Source organism: Mustela nivalis, assembly GCF_964662115.1.
Source record: "Mustela nivalis genome assembly, chromosome: 11".
NCBI classification, from domain to species: Eukaryota; Metazoa; Chordata; class Mammalia; order Carnivora; family Mustelidae; genus Mustela; species Mustela nivalis.
The window spans coordinates 85,387,827-85,408,010 of NC_139030.1; the positions used below are offsets into that span (position 1 = coordinate 85,387,827).

Genomic DNA, 20,184 nt, shown 5'->3' on the forward strand with positions numbered 1-20,184 from the left:
GGCTAGCCTGAGGCTCAGCTGCGCTGTGAGGGACTCGCTGTTTCCAACTGTATTGATGATGTCACAATGGGCCCCAGGGGGACAGGGACTGAAGACTCTGGGCGTCAGGTCAGAGGGGCAGAGGCGGGGGAGGAGCTGGCAAAAAAGGCAGTAGCCACCCGCTGCCCCCACCTCCCCGCCCCAGGCATCTATTCAGCCTCTGACAGACTCCATCCATCTAGGGAGGAGGTGAGCAGGTGACCATGGCGCTCAGCCTCTCGGCCACGTCCATTCCCAACAACTGGCTCCCAGGCTACCCTGAGGTAACTGGCATGTCTTCTAGGTCTGTCTTGGGTGGGAGTGTCCCAGCCAGAGCAGGTGCCAACCTGTAAGCCAAGCATCGTCCTAGGCATTGTTGGGGGCAGTAATAGGAGGGAGATTCAGCCCCTGGCCTCAAGTTGCTGACAAATTAGACTGTAAGCGAGAGGCTTACTGGCTCAATCCTCTGTGTCCTCTCTGGGCTAGCTTTAGAGGAGCAGGGTGCTAATTGCTGACAGAATCATTCCAAACAGCTCTCTCTGGGCCCCCAGCTTCTCTCCGTGGTGCCCCACAAGGCGCTATCCTCAAGGGTGGCTCACCCATTGGCACTAGTGTTTTTGAGAATCTAGACTAGTGTTTCTCAGGGTGATCTAAGGACAGAATTTGCAGCACAGGTTAAAAATGCACATTCCTGGGGCGCCTGGGTGGCTCAGTGGGTTAAGCTGCTGCCTTCGGCTCAGGTCATGATCTCGGGGTCCTGGGATCGAGCCCCACATTGGGGGGGGGGTCTCTGCTCAGCGGGGAGCCTGCTTCCTTCTCTCTCTCTCTGCCTGCTTGTGATCTCTCTCTGTCAAATAAATAAATAAAATCTTTAAAAAAAAATGCACATTCCTGAGCCTTAGCCCAAACCTTGCAAAGCAGAACTGTCAAGCATGGGGTTCATGAATCTGCATTTTAGAAAACACTCTAGGTAACTCTTACCCTAAGCGTTGCCCCGTTGCCCCGGTGTTTTTCAGTTTTGGGTTTTGGGTTTTGGGCCGGGGGGGGGGGGGTTCTGTTCTTTGTTTGTTTGTTTGTTGTCCTGGTTTTAAATACCAGGCAGTCGGTTGACCGGAGTGTGTCAGTTTCTCGGTCTGAGATGGGTGTTGGTTTTGATATTTTTATTACTGATGAAAAGCCATGATTCACAGGCTCCTGGTGGCTGGCTGTCAGTTTGGAAGGAATCAGAGGCCACTAAGAACAGAATTCTCTATCTTTGCGATCCTTCCATAAAATGCTTACCTGAGCAGACACTGTTTAAAGGCCATTAAAATACCAGACACAGAATAACCCAGTCCCTGGAACTTTATAGACATATTTACTCAAACCCAAGTACTTGCAAAAAGTAAATAAAAGGGAAGCAAAATGAGCAAGCACCCCTAGAAATACAAACTGAAAGTAAACAGCCCTGTTCACTAAAATAAACAGGACAAATCCAGCGAGGATTAAATGACCTCTAGTCAGACAGGCTCAGAGCCAGAAATGCCCCATCCTGGCTTCAGGAGGAAGGAGACAGGAGGCCTGCCTCCATCACCTTGGGGGCACGTGCCAGGATCGCAGCCCTGGGGGTCATGGCCAGGCCTACAGACAGTATCCTGGGGGATATGGGTACTCCCTAGCCCTCCCTGCCAGCCTGAAAATCAGGTTAAACAAGAAGTGTGCCCTAGGGGTACCTGGGTGGCTCAGTGGGTTAAGCCTCTGCCTTCGGCTCAGGTCATGATCTCGGGGTCCTGAGATCGAGCCCCGCATCGGGCTCTCTGCTCAGCGGGGAGCCTGCTCCCCCCCCCCCCCCGCTCTGCCTGCCTCTCTGCCTGCTTGTGATCTCTCCCTCTGTCAAATAAATAAAATCTTAAAAAAAAAAAAAAAAAAAGAAGAAGTGTGCCCTAGAAGGCCTCTGATAAAATGCACATTTCCCAGAGGTGTAGAGAACCTGGAGTCACTATTATCTGCCATTTATTCCTAATTTAGCGACCATTTATTCAGCACTTCGCTGAGTTAGGCCCTGAACCAGTCACTAAAGATATCCAGATAAGTAAGGCCTAAGGGTGCCCTTAAGTTGAGCAGTTCACTATGAAAGAAACAGTAACAAATGGTAACATTTACCATTCACTTAGGATTTGACAAACTTAAGGACAGGAACCCTCCAGGCACTTTTTAATCCTCATAGAACATTCTGGATCTCATTGACTCTTCCTAACGTCATGCAGTTACTACTGTTGCCTTTCCCCGTTTGACAGACCTGTCGACTGAGGCTTGGTGTCTGCGGTGTGATGGCATGTGGGTAATAAATAGCTCTCTTTGAAAGAAGAAGAAAAAACAAACAAACCCTGATTTGTAGTGTTTGCTGATCTCGGGAGTGTAAATCCTCCCAGGCAGGTTTCAAGCTACCAGCCCGCGGTCCCTGAACATGGAGTTGGAAAGAGGCACGGGGTGTGGGCTGGGTCCAGTATCCCAAGTGCAGACGAGGCTCCCAGCTAAGCAGGGGAGGAGCCAGCACTTGAGCGCTGGCGGGTGTGATCCCAAGCCCCGCCCCCGCCACGCGTAACCTTTGTGTTACACCGTCAGTAACCTCCATGAGACCACTGACACTGGAAAGGGGATACATCTTAAGACCCCGGAGAAGGGCCAAAAGTTTACAAGGGTCCATAAAACTTCTTGGCTGGTTACTAGCCTGTGCTTCCTCTATCTCTGTGTTTATCACCAACAGGGACAGTCGGTTTTCTTCTGAGAGCCATTGGAAAAATTTCTAATTTTGGAATAATTATCATTCACAGGAGGTTGCAAAAAATAGTATGGAGAGGTCCTGCGTACCTTTCACCCACTTTCCCTCCATGGTCCCATCTTAAATAACTACAGTGTGTGGATAGTTCTATGCCCTGTTAACTAGCATTGCCAGATTTAGCAAACAAGAACACAGGATGCTCAGTTAAATTTTGTCTTTGGGTCTTGTTTCGTTTTTAGTGGATGGATTTCCCATGTAATATTTGGGACATACTTATACTAGGAAATTATTCTTTATCTGAAATGCAAATTTAATTGGGTGCCCTGCATGTTAGCTGTATCACACCTGTGGTATCAAGCAACAACTATTCTAATCCAGATAGAGAACAATTCTGCTACCACAAAGATAATCCTTTTTTTAAAGGGTTTGCCAATATTTATTAATTTTTTAAAAATACTTTTATATATTTGACAGGGAGAGACACAGTGAGAGAGGGAACACAAGCAGGGGGAGTGGAAGAGAGAGAAGCAGGCTTCCCGCTGAGCAGGGAGCCCAATGTGGGGCTCGATCCCAGGATGCTGGGAACATGACCTGAACTGAAGGCAGCTGCTTAACACACCTGAGCCACCCAGGCACCCCACCACAAAGATAATCTTTATGCTACTCCTTTGCAGTCACATTTAGGCCCCCATCCTCCCTAGACTGTGGCCCAACCACTAATTCGTTCTCCCAGTTCTATAATTTTGTCATTTTTTCCCCACATAGCCTAATGTTTATGAAATCCATCCAAGTTGTTGCAGTTTTCAATACTCTGGTCCTTTTTATTGCTGGGGAGTATTCTCTGAGGGCAAATTTTCACCAAAAAATTTTAAAGATCTCATTCATTGGATAAATATTTATTGTATCACTACTGTGTGCCAGGTGCAGACACGGAGCAGCGGGGGAGCTGTTGCAATCAGGGTTGGGTTTTTGCCAGACAAGTGAGCAAAGGCAGAGTGGCAAGGCATGGGGATGATGAAGAGAACCGAGTGGATGACATGCTGGGTGGGAGGGAAGCAGAGCCTAAAGCGGGGGCGGGGGGGGGGGGCAGGATCAATTGTTCATAGTTCTGTGTAAGTGAAGAATTAATAGAGTTGGTTACCTTTTCCAGAAGCGTTCCCTATCTCACCCCCAGTTCATTTTTTGTATAAATATCAACATCAAAAGAAGTATCCCAGGGCACCTCGGTGGCTCAGTGGGTTAAAGCCTCTGCTTTCAGCTCAGGTCATGATCTCAGTGTCCGGGATCGAGCCTTGCATCGGGCTCTCTACTCAGCAGGGAGCCTGCCCCCACCCCCCCGCCTGCCTCTCTGCCTACTTGTGATCTCTGTCAAATAAATAAATAAAATATTAAAAAAAGAAGAAGAAGAAGAAGGGCGCCTGGCTGGCTCTGTGGGTTAAAGCCTCTGCCTTCAGCTCAGGTCATGATCCCAGGGTCCTGGGATTGAGCCCCACATCGGGCTGTCTGCTCAGCAGGGAGACTGCTTCCCCCTCCTTCCTCTTTGCCTGTCTCTCTGCCTACTTGTGATTTCTGTCTGTCAAATAAATAAATAAAATCTTAAAAAAAAAAAAGAAGTATCCCATCTGTTTTCCCTTCCACATGTGGACACAATTTCCAAATCAGAAGTAATACAGTTTTATGTGGGCATTTTTTTAAAGTTTTTATTGATTTATTTGAGAGAGGGAGAGAGCGCACAAGCAGGTGAGCTGCAGGCAGAGGGAGAAGCAGACTCCTGCAGAGCAGGGAGCCCAAAGTGGGGCTCAGTCCTAGAATCCTGAGATCATGACCTGAGCCAAAGGCAGATGCTTAACTTACTGAGCCACCCAAGGGCCCCTTATTGTGGGCATTTTTAAACTGAAGGTTTTAGGGATAAATGCCAACCAACAAATTGCTTACTAAATCAGTAGGAGTTCAGAAGAAAACAAAATTTCAGTCACAGAAGGTACTTAAAGCTCATCTTTCCACCTGTTACTTTTTAAAATTTGCTATTTGGTTTTAAAAGTAGGTAATATGTGGATGGATATAGAAAAAAATTCAAAAAGTGCAAAAGGATTTACAGGAAAAGAGAAGCTTTTCTCTTACCACAGAACTTAAGCCAAAATTTCTCCATCCTAGAGTCAGTTACTAATTTCTTGTGACCACTTTTAAACGTATAAGAATATATATGTGTGTTTGCGTGTTTATACACAGAACAAACCATAACTGCTATTTTGCACCTTGTTTTTTCATTTAGTATATCTTGGAAATTGTTCCCTATCAGTACCTATAAAAGTTCTGCATTCTTTTTAACCACACAAAATACATTAAAAAAAAAAAAAAGATTTTATTTACGATAGAGAGAGAGAGAGAGAGAGCGTGCGCGAGAGCAGGGGGAGGAGCAGAGGGAGAGGGACGTGCTGACTCTGCGCTGAGTTCAGAGTCCCACACAGGGCTCTGTTTCAGGACCCCGAGATCATGAGCTGAGCCAAAATCAGAAGTTGACCACTCAACGGACTGAGCCACCCAGGTGCCCCTAAAGCCTCCCTTCTAGAACATAACTGGTTGAAAATTACAATCTTGCTGAAGCTGCTCACCTCAAGGCATCCTGGGATTTGTAGTTCTTGATCAGTTGAGTCTTTCATGGAAAACAGAACTTGAGCAGAAGACATGTGTTGGAAACAAGTGTCCTTCCAATGACACTGAAGAAGGACATACCATATTGTATCCTATGCACGCTCCTATCATTATGCCCAGAAGCAAATTATTCATGCATTTAAACAACCAAGATATCTACCAGCAATGAGATACCCAGGACTGTCTTGTCATCAGGAAATCAAGATCATTTTTGCAGACAGGGACAGTACATACACACACACACACACACATGCACCTTCTCTTCCTTACACCATAGCTTTGGTCTTCGGTATCTCAAATCGCTCTTAACAATTATGTGACAAATTACTACTTAGGAAGCTTCTCTAACAAACCTTAAGAGATCAGAAAGGACATGTATATCAAACGAAGGCACACTGAAGTATGTGTTACCAATTGCTATGGTAACTTACAGGCATTTGCACTTTAGTAGTTGTTCAGCCAAACAGAAATGAATGATGGTAGCCTCGTGAACACCAGCTACTGACTGGTGGGGAAGAATTTCTCAGCAGGCTAAAGGCAAGAAGATTCTCAGAAATGTTTTTGAGATAGGTAAGGTCCCACACTTGAACTCCCCCCCCCATTTCATAACCAATGTAATCCCATTCTCTTTCCAAACATGTTTCCATGTACTTAAACATATACATACACAAAATCCAGAATTTGGTTCATTATGTGAGTTATACCTAAATGCTCTTGCCTTGTAAGTCGTATTCTGGAAATTGTTTTTTTATTCACTCAATATATTCAGCACTTTTTTTTTCCTATGATAGTGCATAAAAATTAACCTCATTGTTTTTTAACTGCCACATGGCATTCTCAAACTTGAACTTGCATTCAGATTATCTAGGGACCTTGTTAACATGCAGATTATGATCTGATAGGTTTGGGGTAAGCCCTGAAGTTCTTTCTGCATATCTAGAAAGTTGCTGAGTGTTGTAGATGCTGCTGGTCAAGAAACCACACTGTGAGGAACAAAGATGTAGGGTATGGGTGAAGCGGTGTGTCAGAGCTGGCCCAAACCAGCCCATCACTAAATGTAGCACTCATTAAAAAAATTCAATTATGTAAACTTAAATTATATTGCAAACAGATAACAAATACTCAAAAATCATCACTTTCCTAGCTATTTTATTATCAATCTATGTTCTTAAGGTTATTTATGTCTATAACGTCCGTAGGGTACAAATCTATCCAGTGGCATGCTTCTGTGTGTGTCCTCCCAACTCCACACTCAGCTTATGTTGGCTGCTTAGAACCAGCCCCAGGGATTAATTATAGCACAGAAATCGGTATAAAGGCACACATTTCCCCAGACCTTCTCCCACACTTCATATAACCAATCTTTTTCATTTTTGCCAATCTGACAAATCAAAAATGGTATCTCCTATTAACATGCATTTCCCTGATTACAATGAGACCAAGTCTCTCTCATACACATTCCTAGGAATTTATTAATTTTTAAAGATTTTATTTATTTATTTGAAAGAAAGGGAGCACAAGCCGGGAGGAGAGGGACTAGCAGACTCCCCGCTGAGCAGGGAGTTCCGCTGAGCAGGGAGCCTGATGTGGAGCTTGACCCCAGGACCCTGGGTTCATGACTTGAGCCAAACGCAGACGCTTAACTGACTGAGCCACCCAGTTGCCCCTCATTCCTAGAAATTTAATAGTATTTCTTGTTCTTGTAAATAGGACCCTTTTACTAGCTTATTTTCTAGTTGATTATTGCACAGGAAAGCTGATGACTTTTAAAATCAAGCCACTGGGGAGCCTGGGTGGCTCAGTGGGCTAAGCCTCTGCCTTCAGCTCAGGTCATGATCTCAGGGTCCTGGGATCAAGCCCCACGTCGGGCTTTCTGTTCAGTGGGGAGCCTGCTTCCCCTCCTCTCTGCCTGGCTCTCTCCCTGCTTGTGAACTCTCTCTCTCTCTGTCAAATAAATAAATAAAATATTTTTAAAAAAATAAAATAAAATCAGGCTACTCTTCCTACTAGTTCAAATAGCTTGTCAGTTTTTATTTTTAGAGATTCTAGGTAACCAAATAATCTATATGTAATGAGACATTTTACTTTTCCATGTTTATAATGGCAGTAAAGCTCACCAGTTTCTTATTTCTGACTTGAAAGGAGCACTTCTGTCATTTCCCCAGTAATTTCTGCAGTTACGCTTTTACCCTTTCTCCTTTTGGCTTGTAAAGAGCATTTCGTTTTGTTGTTGTTGTTGTTTTAATCAAGAATGGATATTCAATTTATCCAAGGTTTATTTCACTTTCTAAGTTACCCATTTTGATGATATTTGAATTTCTCACATTAGCATGTACTCTTTTTTTGTACTCGGAAGAGCATTACAAGTTTTTTAAGTTAAGTGTCCTTCCCTTATACATTGTACCCCTGTTTCAGCAGTTGTCACTGTCCATGAATGTGTCCCTTCCTCACTAGTAGCCAGCCTCTGGCTCTCAGAGGAAAAGAATGTTCTCTCCATGACCCACTCAGCACTGAAACTTTAAACCTAATGACATTTCAATGAACGGTTAGGGAATGCCATGAATTTACCCCACCACCTGTATATTCTTGAACACCTGCAGTACCTACTCCTGTGAACTGAGGGCTAGTGGGTCTCTCCCACTGCTTCCCAGCCCTCTCCCAACGTTCCTATCCCGGCATATAAAGGGCAGAATGTGCTGTTGACCTGTAATCCCTGGAGTGCTAACACGTCTGGTTGCTGGGCCTTGTTTTGGACCCAGGGGCCACCTTTGAGTCATGATCAGAATCTATGACTAGGTGAGTACCTTGATTTTTTAAATTGCCACTCACCACTCTTGACATATGAATATTGGGATTGCCTCCCAAGAACATGTGGAGTTTGTTTCACTTTGTCGTTTTAAGACGTGGGAAGAGTGCAGATAGGAGTCAAATTCTAGATGCATCCAAATGGCCGTGTGATCTTGGGCAAGTCATTAACTTCTCTGTCCCTCAGGGACTCCCCGGGGGCACCTAACGCATACCGAGGTGCGTATGAAAAAGGGCCAGAAAAGATATGAGAGTGGCTTGTTCCAGGTAGCTGGGGTCAAGTTAATTGAGCCCAAACCCCACCTCTGCCATTTACTGCCCTGGACAGGTGATTCATCTCTGTACTTGTTTTGTTCATGTATAAAATGGGGACAGTGAAAGGACAAAGTTGATAGAGCAGCTGGGAAGATAACCAGGTAACACGTGAAGCCTTATCATAAAGCTAAAGCTCACCGTGAGCGCTCCATGAACACTGGCCCTGTTGCTTTTATTATCACAAGGGTGCCTGTGGAGAGAGAGAGCACTCTGTACAGTACTCGTCGGACCAGGTGAGCTGGCGCGGGAGAGTTTTTCCTCCTACTCCCTGACCCGGGGCAGGCTTGGGGGCGCGCGACTCGCGGCTGTCCTGGCACCTCCCGGGCAGCAGAGGGCTCCCGCCGCCAACGCGGACAGAGAGGGCGGGGCAGGCGGCGCGGCCTAGCGAGGGGCGGAGCAGACGGCGCGGCGGAGGCGGGTGGGCGGAGCTACCTGGCGAGGGGCGGGGCAGACGGTGCGGCGGGGGCGGGGCACGCGGCGGGTTTAGGGGGCGGGCCGAGCACGGGGGCAGGGCTAGTGGACGCGGGCCCACGCGTGGGGGGCCATGCAGGTAGGTGTCCATCGCCCGCCCAGCTCTAACTCCGACCCCAGACCCGGCTCGGAGCCCACTCGGGCTTAAGCTCAACAGCGCGCCGAGGTGAGGGCTGTGCCTGACCCAAAGCGAAACCGAAAGTTCGGCCTCCGTAACCTGATCTTCCCGGGGGGTGGAAAAGGGTGGCCTGCTAAAGACTGGGGTCGTGGAGGCAGGGTATTCCCCGGCCAGTAGGACTTTGGCTCCTTAGTGCAAGCCGGCTCTTGAGTTAGGGACCCGCTTGGAAGCTTAGAGCTCGGAACCGACCGGGGTTTCTGGGCTGGGCGGGCACGTGGGGGTGGGGTTTAGGGGGCCGGGCTAAAGCTCGGATTAGGAGGCGGGCAGTCTTGGAAGAGCTGGGCGGTGAGCGCTGCTGGGGTTCTGATACTTCGGCTGGAGGGCCAGAGCTTTCGGCGGAAGAGGTTTGGCCCGGCATCTGCGTGTAGTCGGTGGGGAGAGGGACGGAAGCGGAGGTCCGAGCCCTGGAGCGATCACTTCGCAGGGATGGGGTTTGTGGGGGGAAGGTGGTTCCCGGGGCCTGGATAATATAAATCAAGGGTCCCAAACCTGGTAGGAGTCTGAGCAGCCCCCCTACCCCGCCTCCACTAGGTGGCCATGACCGGTAGGGCCCGCAAAGAGGCGGTGCAGGCCGCGGCCCGGGAACTCCTCAAGTTCGTGAACCGGAGCCCCTCTCCTTTCCACGGTAAGTGACCAAGACAGGAGAGGAGGGTGGTGGCCGGTGTGCCTCCTAACCCGCTTCCATCGCTATGAAAGGGCTCTTTTTCTACAGCCGTGGCCGAGTGCCGCAGCCGCCTCCTCCAGGCTGGCTTCCATGAACTCAAGGAGACGGAGAGCTGGGATATCAAGCCTGAGAGCAAGGTACGTGGGGTGGGGTGGGGTGGGGGGAGAAAAGCAGGTCCCTAGGCTGGGGCTCAAAGTCCTTTGAGCCAGCTGGCTAGATAATCAGTCAATCTTAACCCCCTCCACCCCCCAGTACTTTCTGACCAGGAACTCCTCAACGATCATTGCTTTTGCTGTTGGAGGCCAGTATGTTCCTGGCAATGGTTTCAGCCTCATTGGAGCCCACACGGACAGCCCTTGTCTCCGGGTGAGGAACTGAGGCTGCACTGGGGTAGGAGGGTCATCAGGGAAATATACAGCAAAAGGGAGTGGAGAGGTACGAACTGGGGGCTCTGTCCTCAGACCGGGGCTCTGTCCTCAGACCGGGGCAAACTGGTCGCCCCCTTCCTCCACACTTGAAGCCCTTCTCTCTCAGAAATACTCTTCCTTTGGTCCTTAGACCTCCATCTGTCTGTCTCGTGTCCAAATCCTGCCATTTGGCCTTCTCTGACTTCTCATTCCCTATCTTCACACTTAGGTGAAACGGCGGTCCCGCCGCAGCCAGGTGGGTTTCCAGCAGGTTGGCGTGGAGACCTATGGTGGTGGGATCTGGAGCACCTGGTTTGACCGGGACCTGACCTTGGCTGGACGTGTCATTGTCAAGGTGGGAACTGGGGTTGGACCTGGGAGGTTCTCACCTTCAGCAGCCCAAAGATTGACAGTGACCTTCCTTTGGGGTACCTGTGGGGAGCCCCGCAGGGAAGGGAGAGTGGGGCAGTGGGGGTGAAGTGGGGGTATTAACCTGCTGGGGTTGAAAGGCACCTGGGTTTGACCTGGCCTGGCGGGCCACAGTGCCCTACCTCAGGCCGGCTGGAACAGCGGCTGGTGCACGTGGAGCGGCCCATCCTTCGCATCCCACACCTGGCCATCCACCTGCAGCGCAACGTCAACGAGAACTTCGGGCCCAACATGGAGATGCACTTGTGAGCCTGGGGCCAGGGCTGTGGTGACCGGGAGGGATGGCTGTGGCACCAAGTGATGGCAGGGTTCCTGTGGGACCTGGGACTGCACTACCTCATGGTGGCCACAGCCAGGTTCTACTCTTGGGACCCAGCTGACGATACCAGCAGGCCCTCTTAGCTGTACCATTTGGGAAGCTGGGATTCGAGGTACAAGGACAGTTCCCATGGGGAGATCTGAGCTCAGGGGTGTCATGCCCTCCAGCTCGCCCCACGCTGCCCTCATGTGTCTCCCCACAGAGTCCCCATTCTTGCCACGGCAGTCCAGGAGGAGCTGGAGAAGGGGACTCCGGAGGCTGGGCCTGTCAGTGCTGCTGTAAGAGTGTCCCCTGCTCCTAGGAAGGGGGAAGGAGGGGGAAAGGACTGATTCCCTGGAGAAAGGGAGGATGGAGAGAGCAGACCTTCTTCCTCCCAGCATGCTTTTGCCCTGCAGGATGACCGGCACCACTCGGTCCTCATGTCCCTTCTCTGTGCCCATCTGGGACTGAGCCCCGAGGATATCTTGGAGATGGAGCTCTGCCTTGCTGACACCCAACCCGCGGTAAGGCATGGCTGCAGGGACTCACGGGTGGGGATCGCGGGGATCCTGGCCTGCCCCGGTATATCCCACTTCAGCCAGTCCCCTAGTTACTCTCATCCCTCTTTTTCCCCAGTAGACACCATGTTCCTCTGCCTCCAGGCCAGTGGTTCTCCAAAGGTCACTTTCATCCTCCAACTTACCACCTTGGATCCGTGTGTGGGCCCTGGAGATCAGCCCCTCCACAGATTTTATTTTTCCCCACACCTTGTAGTTTCTGCTATCGGGGCTCGCTGTATTCTTTGAAGATTTTATTTGTTTATTTGACAGACTGAGATCACAAGTAGGCAGAGAGGCAGGCAGAGAGAGAGGGGGAAGCAGGCTCCCCGCTGAGCAGAGAGCCCAATGTGGGGCTTGATCCCAGGACCCTGGGATCATGACCTGAGCCAAAACCGTCACCCAGGCGCCCCTCGCTGTGTACTTTGAACCGACCCTGGCCCTGCCCCTCTGAGGGCAGAAGGCCTGGATGCAGCCCCCCTTTTTCTAGAGCCTGCCTTCAAGTCCCTCCCAGTTGTGAAATCTTCGGACATTCGGTCCTGTTTGAATGTGCGCTGTTTCTGGGCTGGTCCCCTCTTCTGTTTATTTCCTTAGCTTTTCTTGTGTCCATTCAGCTCCCTTTTCCCGGTCCCATGGGAACTGGTGGGAAACATAGACGTCACCCTCCCATCTCTCAGCTCCTGCCCAGCTCCATTCCCCATTGTTCGCTCAGCCCTACCCAGCAGGGTCCCCGTCCCCTCAGCTGGGGGGCGAGGGGCAAGGCACAAGTTTGCACACAGAGCCAAGGAGGCTCACTCCAACCCAGGCCTCTGGGAGCAGGGAGAAGCACGTGAGTTGGGACGGAGGGTTGAAGGTTGGGCTGATTGTCCCATCTTTCTAGGTCCTTGGTGGTGCCTATGAGGAGTTCATCTTTGCCCCTCGGCTGGACAATCTGCACAGCTGCTTTTGTGCCCTGCAGGTGAGGAGGGCAGTGGGTGCACCCCAGACGGGGTATACGGCCAGGAGAACCAGTGGTCGGGGGACTGCCTCAAGGCCCAGCAGGTCCTAAGAAAGCCACTGGCCACCTCCTCTGTCTGCTGGTGTTAGGTGGACCATGGGGAGGGGCCACGGCTGAGGTTGGGGAAGGTTGAGAGGCTGGCTGGGGTGTCACGGTGTCTCCTAACCATGAGGAGCTAGCCTCTGCTTTCAGGGAGAGGCCTTAGGGCCTCCTAAGGCAGCATTGCCCCCTTCCCTCTGCTCACCCTGCCTTCTATGCCCACCCAGCCTTCTGTCTGTGCCTTGGGGTCTCTGTGGGGCCTGTCTCAATCCCTTCTGGTCACCTTAGAGTCCTTGCCTTCTTTCTACTCTAGGCAGTTCTATTTCTTCCTTTCCTCCTGCTCTCTCTCTTTTCATACTTCTCCCTCCTGCCCCCTTCCTATTCTCAGAGACAGGCTTTGGGCCATACTGGGAGACCAGGGCTGAGCCTGGGACCTGTGTCAGCTCCTGCAGCCAGCCAGCTGTGTCCCCCTGATGGAGTCCCTGTCGCCTCTGTGGACCTTGATCTTTTCACTGGAGCTGACCAGTTTATGTGCTCTGTGTGGAGGTTTTGACTTCTCAGGCTTCTCCATTCTACTTCTGCATTTTATTCATCCTTCTGCCTTTCACATAGGCAGGGATGGGAGCACACCTCAAGGGGGGAATTCTCCTAGCCCAGCTGAAAGGGTCTCCCGTGTGCCAGGCAGAGCCCTAAGAGACGAAGGCCAGTCCGAGTCCCAGCCCGCTTCAGTACGGCCGCAGTGACAGAAAGGCAGGCGGGGAGCATGAACCTGCCAGGTGCTGCTGGGCGGGGTTATGGAAGAAAGAGGAGTGAGAAAGATGCTCTTGCTCCCCCCAAACAGGCTTTGATCGACTCCTGTTCAGCCCCTGCCTCTTTGGCCGCGGAGCCCCACGTGCGCATGATTGCGCTCTATGACAACGAAGAGGTACGTGGAGGGCTCTTTGGAGGGTCGCTTGTGTGAAGCTTCCCGCAGCTGGCTCATGCCAGGCACCCGCTGTAAGCCAGGGCTGTTCTAGAAGCCACAAAGATGGGAAGGCCCTGCCTGTGCTCCCTTAGCCCTTGGCTGCCCTGGCTCAGCACGAGTCTGCTTCTGGAGGTGTGACTGTACCGCCCACATTGCTGCGTGTGCCACACAGTGAGCTCCTGGAGGACAGGGACTCTGCCCTCCATCCTGCAAGCCCAGGGCTTAGGGCATGGTGGGGCCTGGCTCTGTGCGCTCCCGTGAGATGCCCTCTCAGGTCCCAGATCCTGAGCAGATGAGTCCTTCTCTCCCCTGGGATTGCACAGGTCAGAGGGAGCAGTTCAGGACAAGTCTTTGCTGTCCGGAGCCCTCGGCTTCCATCTCGGGATCCAGGCTGGCTGGCTGTTCCATCCCCCGCCACTGCCATCTTGTCTATACTGAGAGAGGAGGATGAGAGGAAAGGGCGGAGGGAGAGTCCGTGCCCAACCTTTTAAGGTGCACGCCGAAGGTGGCGTTCCTCGCTACCTGTGTTCCACAGAACTCCATCGTCCTGGCCATGTTTAGCTGCACGGGAAAGCTAGGAGTGTCCTCTCTCACTGGGTAGTCCCGTGCTTAGCTCCAATTTGAGTGTTTTCTTGTGCAGGATAGTGTGGATAGTTAATAATCTCTGTTACATGCATAAAAGATGATCGATTGGCCAGCGCGGTGGGGCACATCTGAGCCCCAAATGTGAAGGTCAGGAGAGGAGGAGGGGAGGCAGGTGCAGGAAGCCCCCAGAAAGTTCTCTTTCTGCCCCAGGCGTGACATAGGATTTGTCCAGCCCCCACCCACCATCAGGTTTTCAGGGGCACAGCACTGGGGAGGTTGCTCGCAACACCCCGCATTCCTCATCCCCGGAGTCAGCAGGGTCCTGGGCCAGTGGTGGTCCCAGGCGTGGGGCCCCTCTCCCCGGCTTCCAGCTCTGGCCGCTGAGCCCAGACCCCAGAGCCAGTCTCTGTTGTTGGCAGGTGGGCTCCGAGAGCGCCCAGGGGGCCCAGTCGTTGCTGACAGAGCTGGTGCTGCGCCGGATCTCAGCCTCGTTCCAGCACCTGACGGCCTTCGAGGAAGCCATCCCCAAGTCCTACATGATCAGTGCAGACATGGCCCATGCCGTGCACCCCAACTACCTGTGAGTCTGCCGGGCCAGGCTTGCAGTCTTCACAGCTGCAGACCCAGCGGAACCTGCCTGCAGGCTCCACCCCAGCCCCAGGACCCAGCCTCTCTCCCTTCCCCTTCACCTTCCCCCTCATTCTGGTAGGAAGGTCAGTGGTGGCTTCCCTCAGACAGCGCCAAGACCCAGGTGGGTCAAAGTCATGTAATGCCCAACCCAGGTGTGTTGAATAGACTCTACAGACTTCTTTGCGCCTGCTGCTAGAGGCTGCCTGGGACACTGTGTTCGGCATGTGTCTCAGGTCCCACCGCACTGGGTGGGAAGGAATGTTGTCCAGGGATAGATGGAGGCGACTGTTGGGGGGCCCACCACCTGTGTGCCATCCCCATCCTTGACTTGGTTTCCTACAGGGACAAGCATGAGGAGAACCACCGGCCCTTATTCCATAAGGTGAGATGCTCCTGTTTCTCTTTAGGGATTTGAAGGCCTGCCTGGTTCTGGGCGCCGTCTCATTCCCTGTGGGCCTGCCTGCCATGTGTGCCTCACCCAGGCTTCCTGGTTTCCCCCTCCCCAGGGCCCTGTGATCAAGGTGAACAGCAAGCAGCGCTACGCCTCAAATGCAGTTTCAGAGGCTCTGATCCGAGAGGTGGCCAATAAGGTCGGGGTGCCCCTGCAGGTGAGGCCGGGCCCTGCCTATGAGGACAGGATGGGGGGAATGGGGTAGTGGGGGGCATGAGCAGATGGGCCCCCATGGAAGGCGAAGTGTGCCTGGGAGCCCACCTTTGGTGGATGGAGTTCCAGTAGAGAAGAATGGGTTTTGGAGCTGGGCAGAGCTGGGATCCGTGCTGGGTGTGCTGTGGGGCTAGGCACTCCGTTTCGCAGAGTCCGTTTCCACACCTTGTAAAATGAGGCTGATGATGATGCCTCTTCTGGCTTTGTGTGAGATCTGAAGGTACAGTGTGCTCATGGCACGTGGTTTTAGTCCTTTCTTCCCATCCAGTTCCCCGTATCTCTCTCTCATACCCTGGGCTCCTCCATAAGTGAAGTTCAGGGCCGGGGAGACTGGAACTCCCACCTGCTCATTTTCATTCTTGCTGTGGCAATGGCTCGGGTCGTCAGAAATAGGTGAAGATAGAGCTATGAGGGACTGGGGTGCAGGGGGTCTGGCGACACATAGCAAGCAGAACCTGGTGGGTCGGGACTAGGGCCCCAGCCTCCTGTCTCCCAGCTCAGGGCGCTCTCTGCCACACACCTCCCCCTCCCTGCCCCATGTAGACCTGACCTTTCCCTTCTTTGGGAAGCCTCTCTGAGGAAGTGACACTTGGAGCTGAGACTTGACTACCCAGGAAGAGGCAGCTGTGGGCAAGTCTGCAGGGAGAGCATCCCCGCAGAGGGAATGAGTGCAAAGGCCCCCAGGGGCACAGGAGCGCTCCCTCGGCCTCAGGGGACAGAGCAGCCTCGGGACAGAGTGAGAAGAGTAGAGGCGGGGCAAGGGGAGGGGTGCTGGGGAGAGAAGCCTGCTCAGCCAGTCAGCCTGGTGGGCAGGGCCTCCTAAGCCATGGAGGAGGGTCTGTGCGTTCTAAGGCAGTGAGGAGACATTGGGGGAATTTCTTTAATCAAACTCATAGCAGAAGCAGGACATGTATACTTTAAAAATTCAGGAAACAAATGCAAATAAGAAAACATAAACCCACAGAAATTAGCATATATGCTTCCAGTTTTTTTTAATACATATATATTTAATACCCATTTTATAAAAAGTTTAATTGTTTTGAATATGTTGTTTGCTTCTTCTTCACTCTGTATTCTCTACCTTTTCATCTAGCACACTTTTGGTTCAGTAAATTTGTATCTAATCCTAATGCACAGATCATTTTGGTTTTTTTTTTTGTTTTTTTGTTTTGTGTTTTTTTGAGTAAGGTCTGCGCCCAACATGGGGCTTGATCTCACAACCCCGAGATCAAGAGTTGCATGTTCTACCAACTGAGCCAGCCAGGCACCCCCAGTTTTCCCTAGTTATCTCCAAAATATTCTTGGGGCACCTGGGTGGCTCAGTCGTTAAGCATCTGCCTTTGGCTCAGGTCATGATCCCAGGGTCCTGAAATCGAGCCCCTCATGGGGCTCAGTGCTCAGCCTGTTTCTCCCTCTACCGTTTTCCCCTGCTTGTGTACGCTCTCTCTCTCTCTGAAAAATAAATAAAATATTTAAAAATAATAATAATAAAAAAAGAAAATAACGTCAACTTGGGGTGCCTGGATCATGCAGTCTGTTAAGCATTGACCTTTTGGTTTTGGCTTAGCCCCTGATCTCAAGGTCATGAGATCGAGCCCCGTGTTGGGCTCTGCATTCATCGGGGAGTGTGCTTGGCCTTCTGTCTCCCTCTCCCTCTGTCCATCCTGCTCGTGCACTCACTCACTTTCTGTCTCAAATAAACAGATAAGTCTTAAAAAAAATAAAAGAACATTGACTTGTTGAAGAAATGTAGGCTCATCATCCCACATAATGTCTCACTTTCTAGCTTTGGTTGTTTCCTGGTAGTGTTATTTAGCTGGTGCCTCTAAGCCCTGTGTTTCCTCTAAATTGGAATTCATACCCAAAGGCTTGGTAGCTTCAGGTTAGATATCTTTGGGCAGCCATCATGACCCGTGTGTCCTTCATGCTGGATTATACACGTATTACCTGGGTGATCCACCCTTAGTGACAGTAAGATCGAGCACGTGACTGGGGTGTCCTCCAATCCCACCATCATAGGAGGGCTTTCTCCCTTTGGCTGGGCGGTAACCTGTACCAATGTTGAGTCCCCTATCCACCAGACACCTGATGGTTTTGACACCCATTGATAATCCTTGCCGAAATCAATAATTTCGTTCCCCCAGTTCATCCCTTCTACGAGTCTTCCCTTTTGCAGATATTAGCGGCTATTCTTCTGGGAGGCAGAACTTTGTGCCCATCCACTAGGGCTGTTTGGTTATCATGACATATGGTTTCTGCTGGAAAGACCCAATAGTTGCTCGTTCTTTCCCTTAAATAACCAGTTTTCAAGGTGTGGTATGTTAATAGCCACTCCAAATGGGGACACATAGGGGTTTCTTTCTTTTCCTTTTCTGATATTAAATCAGATTTTTATTGGTTCAGGGTGGATCCAATGGCATGTACTAATTTTTTTTTAAAGTTAACTGGTTTTTTAAAAAAAAGATTTTATTTATTTATTTGATAGAGATCACAAGTAGGCAGAGAGGCAGGCAGAGAGAGAGGGGGAAGCAGGCTCCCCACTGAGCAGAAGGCCTGATGTAAGGCTCAATCCCGGGACCCTGAGATCATGACCTGAGCCAAAGACAGAGCCTTAACCCACTGAGCTACCCAGGCACCCCTAGTCATTTTTTTTCAAAGATTTTATTTATTTGAGGGAGAGTACGCATGTGCAGAGGGAGGGGCAGAGGGGGAGAGACAGAATCTCAAGGAGACTCCCCACTGAGCATGGAGCCCAGCACATGGCCCTGAGATCCCATGACCTTGAGATCATGATCCAAACTGAAACCAGGAGTCAGATGCTTAACTGACTGAGCCACCCAGGCACCCCTGTAGTCACTTTATTTCACCCTCAGATGATCATAACTTTGCCAGATGGGAGTCCTCTCAACACGTGTCCTTTGACAGGACTCTCGAAGTGTTCTTGCTTTCTATTCAGCAGGAAATTGCAGGCTCATCTTGTTCATTTTTCTCCCCAGGCGTGGCAGCTTTGGAAGGATGGGGATTTTAGAGACTGTGGTCTAGCACCATGGGACTGTTCATTGTTATCACGGGAGACAGTGCTTTGGGGTCATTTCTGTTGACATAGCTGGAAAAAAATACGTATTTTTTGGAAACCATGAGTTAATATTATAATTCTTATTCAAAAAAATAATAGTTACTACTTAATTATCTAGTTTTATAATTCTTTGTTCCCTTACACTGAAAAATCTTAACACTAAACGTCATATTATGATTTTTTTTTTAAGATTTTATTTATTTATTTGACAGACAGAGATCACAAGTAGGCAGAGAGGCAGGCAGAGAGAGAGAGAGAGAGAGGGAAGCAGGCTTCCTGCGGAGCAGGAAGCCCGATGCAGGGCTCGATCCCAGGACCCTGAGATCATGACCCGAGCCGAAGGCAGCAGCCCAAACCACTGAGCCACCCAGGCGTCCCCATATTATGATTTTTTTACTTATTTCTGTACCAGAATATAAACAGAATGGTTTCAGCATGCCACAGCAATATTTCTGCAAACCCTGAAACTGCTGAATGATTGTTGTGTGTGTATGGGGGCAGGGAGAGAATGTATGTGAAGCAAGAGGCTGATAAAAACGGTACATTTATTATTATTATTATTATTTTTAATTCCCCTCCCTGCTATGTGGAGAATGGATTCTTAATGGAAGGCAAGATGGTGGTAGCTGGAATTAGAGTGGCGGTAGTTCAGATGGAGAGAATGGGACCAATCCAGAATATTCTGTGCTTTGGGCCTGCCATTTAATGTAGGCTTCCTGTTCCCATCTGCTCTCTGAGGCAGCCCCCACCAGTGGGCACCTTTCAGCCCCTCTTTGTGGTGAAAGAGCCTCTCCTTCCCTCCCTAGGATCTCATGGTCCGGAATGACTCTCCCTGTGGAACCACCATCGGACCTATCTTGGCTTCTCGGCTGGGGCTGAGGGTTCTCGATTTAGGCAGCCCCCAGCTGGCCATGCACTCTATCCGAGAGACTGCCTGCACCTCGGGAGTACTCCAGACCCTCACCCTCTTCAAGGTGACTCCCGCCTCACTCGTCCTCGGGATACCCGGGCATGTCGCTGTCTCTCAGGAGCCAGTTTGGGTGACGGGAGCTGGCTGTCTGGGGGCTACCATGTAGGAAAGGAAGGGTCCCCCTTCTCCAGGCACAGGGGCCCTGATCAGCCTTCAGCGGATAATGAGAGGACGGGGGTGGGGGGATGGGAGGACTGGGGCATCTCTGGCTGGGCCGTGTTGGCAGGAGGTGTGCCAGAGGGCACCCCCAGCTGACCACCACTGATTCCAGATCCCATGTTGCTTTCCATTTTAGGGCTTCTTTGAGCTGTTTCCTTCTCTGAGCCGTAACCTCTTAGTGGATTGAGGCCTCTTGGAAAGACTTCTCTTGTGCTTGAGAAGTGATCAGCTGAGCTGAAGCTGGAGTATTAAAGTGGATTTCTCACTCAGACTCTTTCTGTGGTGCTTATTTTGGAGACCAAGGGTGGGAGTTGAACCTGGCTTGACTTCTGGAACCAGAACAGAGGGGACGGGAGTGCGCAGGTAGAGGAGGCCCCAGCTCTGGGCACAGGATGGAGGCCTGATCTCAAATAATCCTTTCTTCAAGGCCATGTCTGAAGTCAGAGACAGGTAGGTGCGTCCACAGTTGGAACGTCCTTCTCCCATCCCTGGTCCTCTCTTCTGGGAAGTGGCCTCAGTGCTCCGCCATTACCAGAAGAGTCCAG

At 50.9% G+C, this 20,184-nt stretch overlaps 1 protein-coding gene across 6 annotated transcripts; it reads left to right on the plus strand.

Annotated features, from left to right (window-relative positions):
* Positions 1–116: 116 nt before the first annotated feature.
* DNPEP (aspartyl aminopeptidase) lies at positions 117–19,910 on the plus strand. 6 transcript variants are annotated; one of them, XM_082691505.1, is made up of 16 exons: positions 117–302; positions 8,737–8,784; positions 9,732–9,825; positions 9,913–10,001; positions 10,117–10,230; positions 10,501–10,626; positions 10,815–10,945; positions 11,222–11,297; positions 11,415–11,522; positions 12,436–12,513; positions 13,433–13,516; positions 14,560–14,720; positions 15,113–15,152; positions 15,277–15,378; positions 19,317–19,484; positions 19,776–19,910. In XM_082691505.1, exons 1-16 carry the CDS (start codon positions 243–245, stop codon positions 19,824–19,826), a joined length of 1,530 nt encoding a protein of 509 aa, XP_082547631.1. In that variant the 5' UTR covers positions 117–242; the 3' UTR covers positions 19,827–19,910. The 6 variants fall into 6 exon arrangements, with proteins under 6 accessions (XP_082547631.1, XP_082547632.1, XP_082547635.1 ...); XM_082691506.1 differs by lacking the exons at positions 117–302; positions 8,737–8,784 and adding an exon at positions 8,945–9,101; XM_082691509.1 differs by lacking the exons at positions 117–302; positions 8,737–8,784 and adding an exon at positions 8,970–9,188.
* The last annotated feature ends 274 nt before the right edge of the window (positions 19,911–20,184 follow it).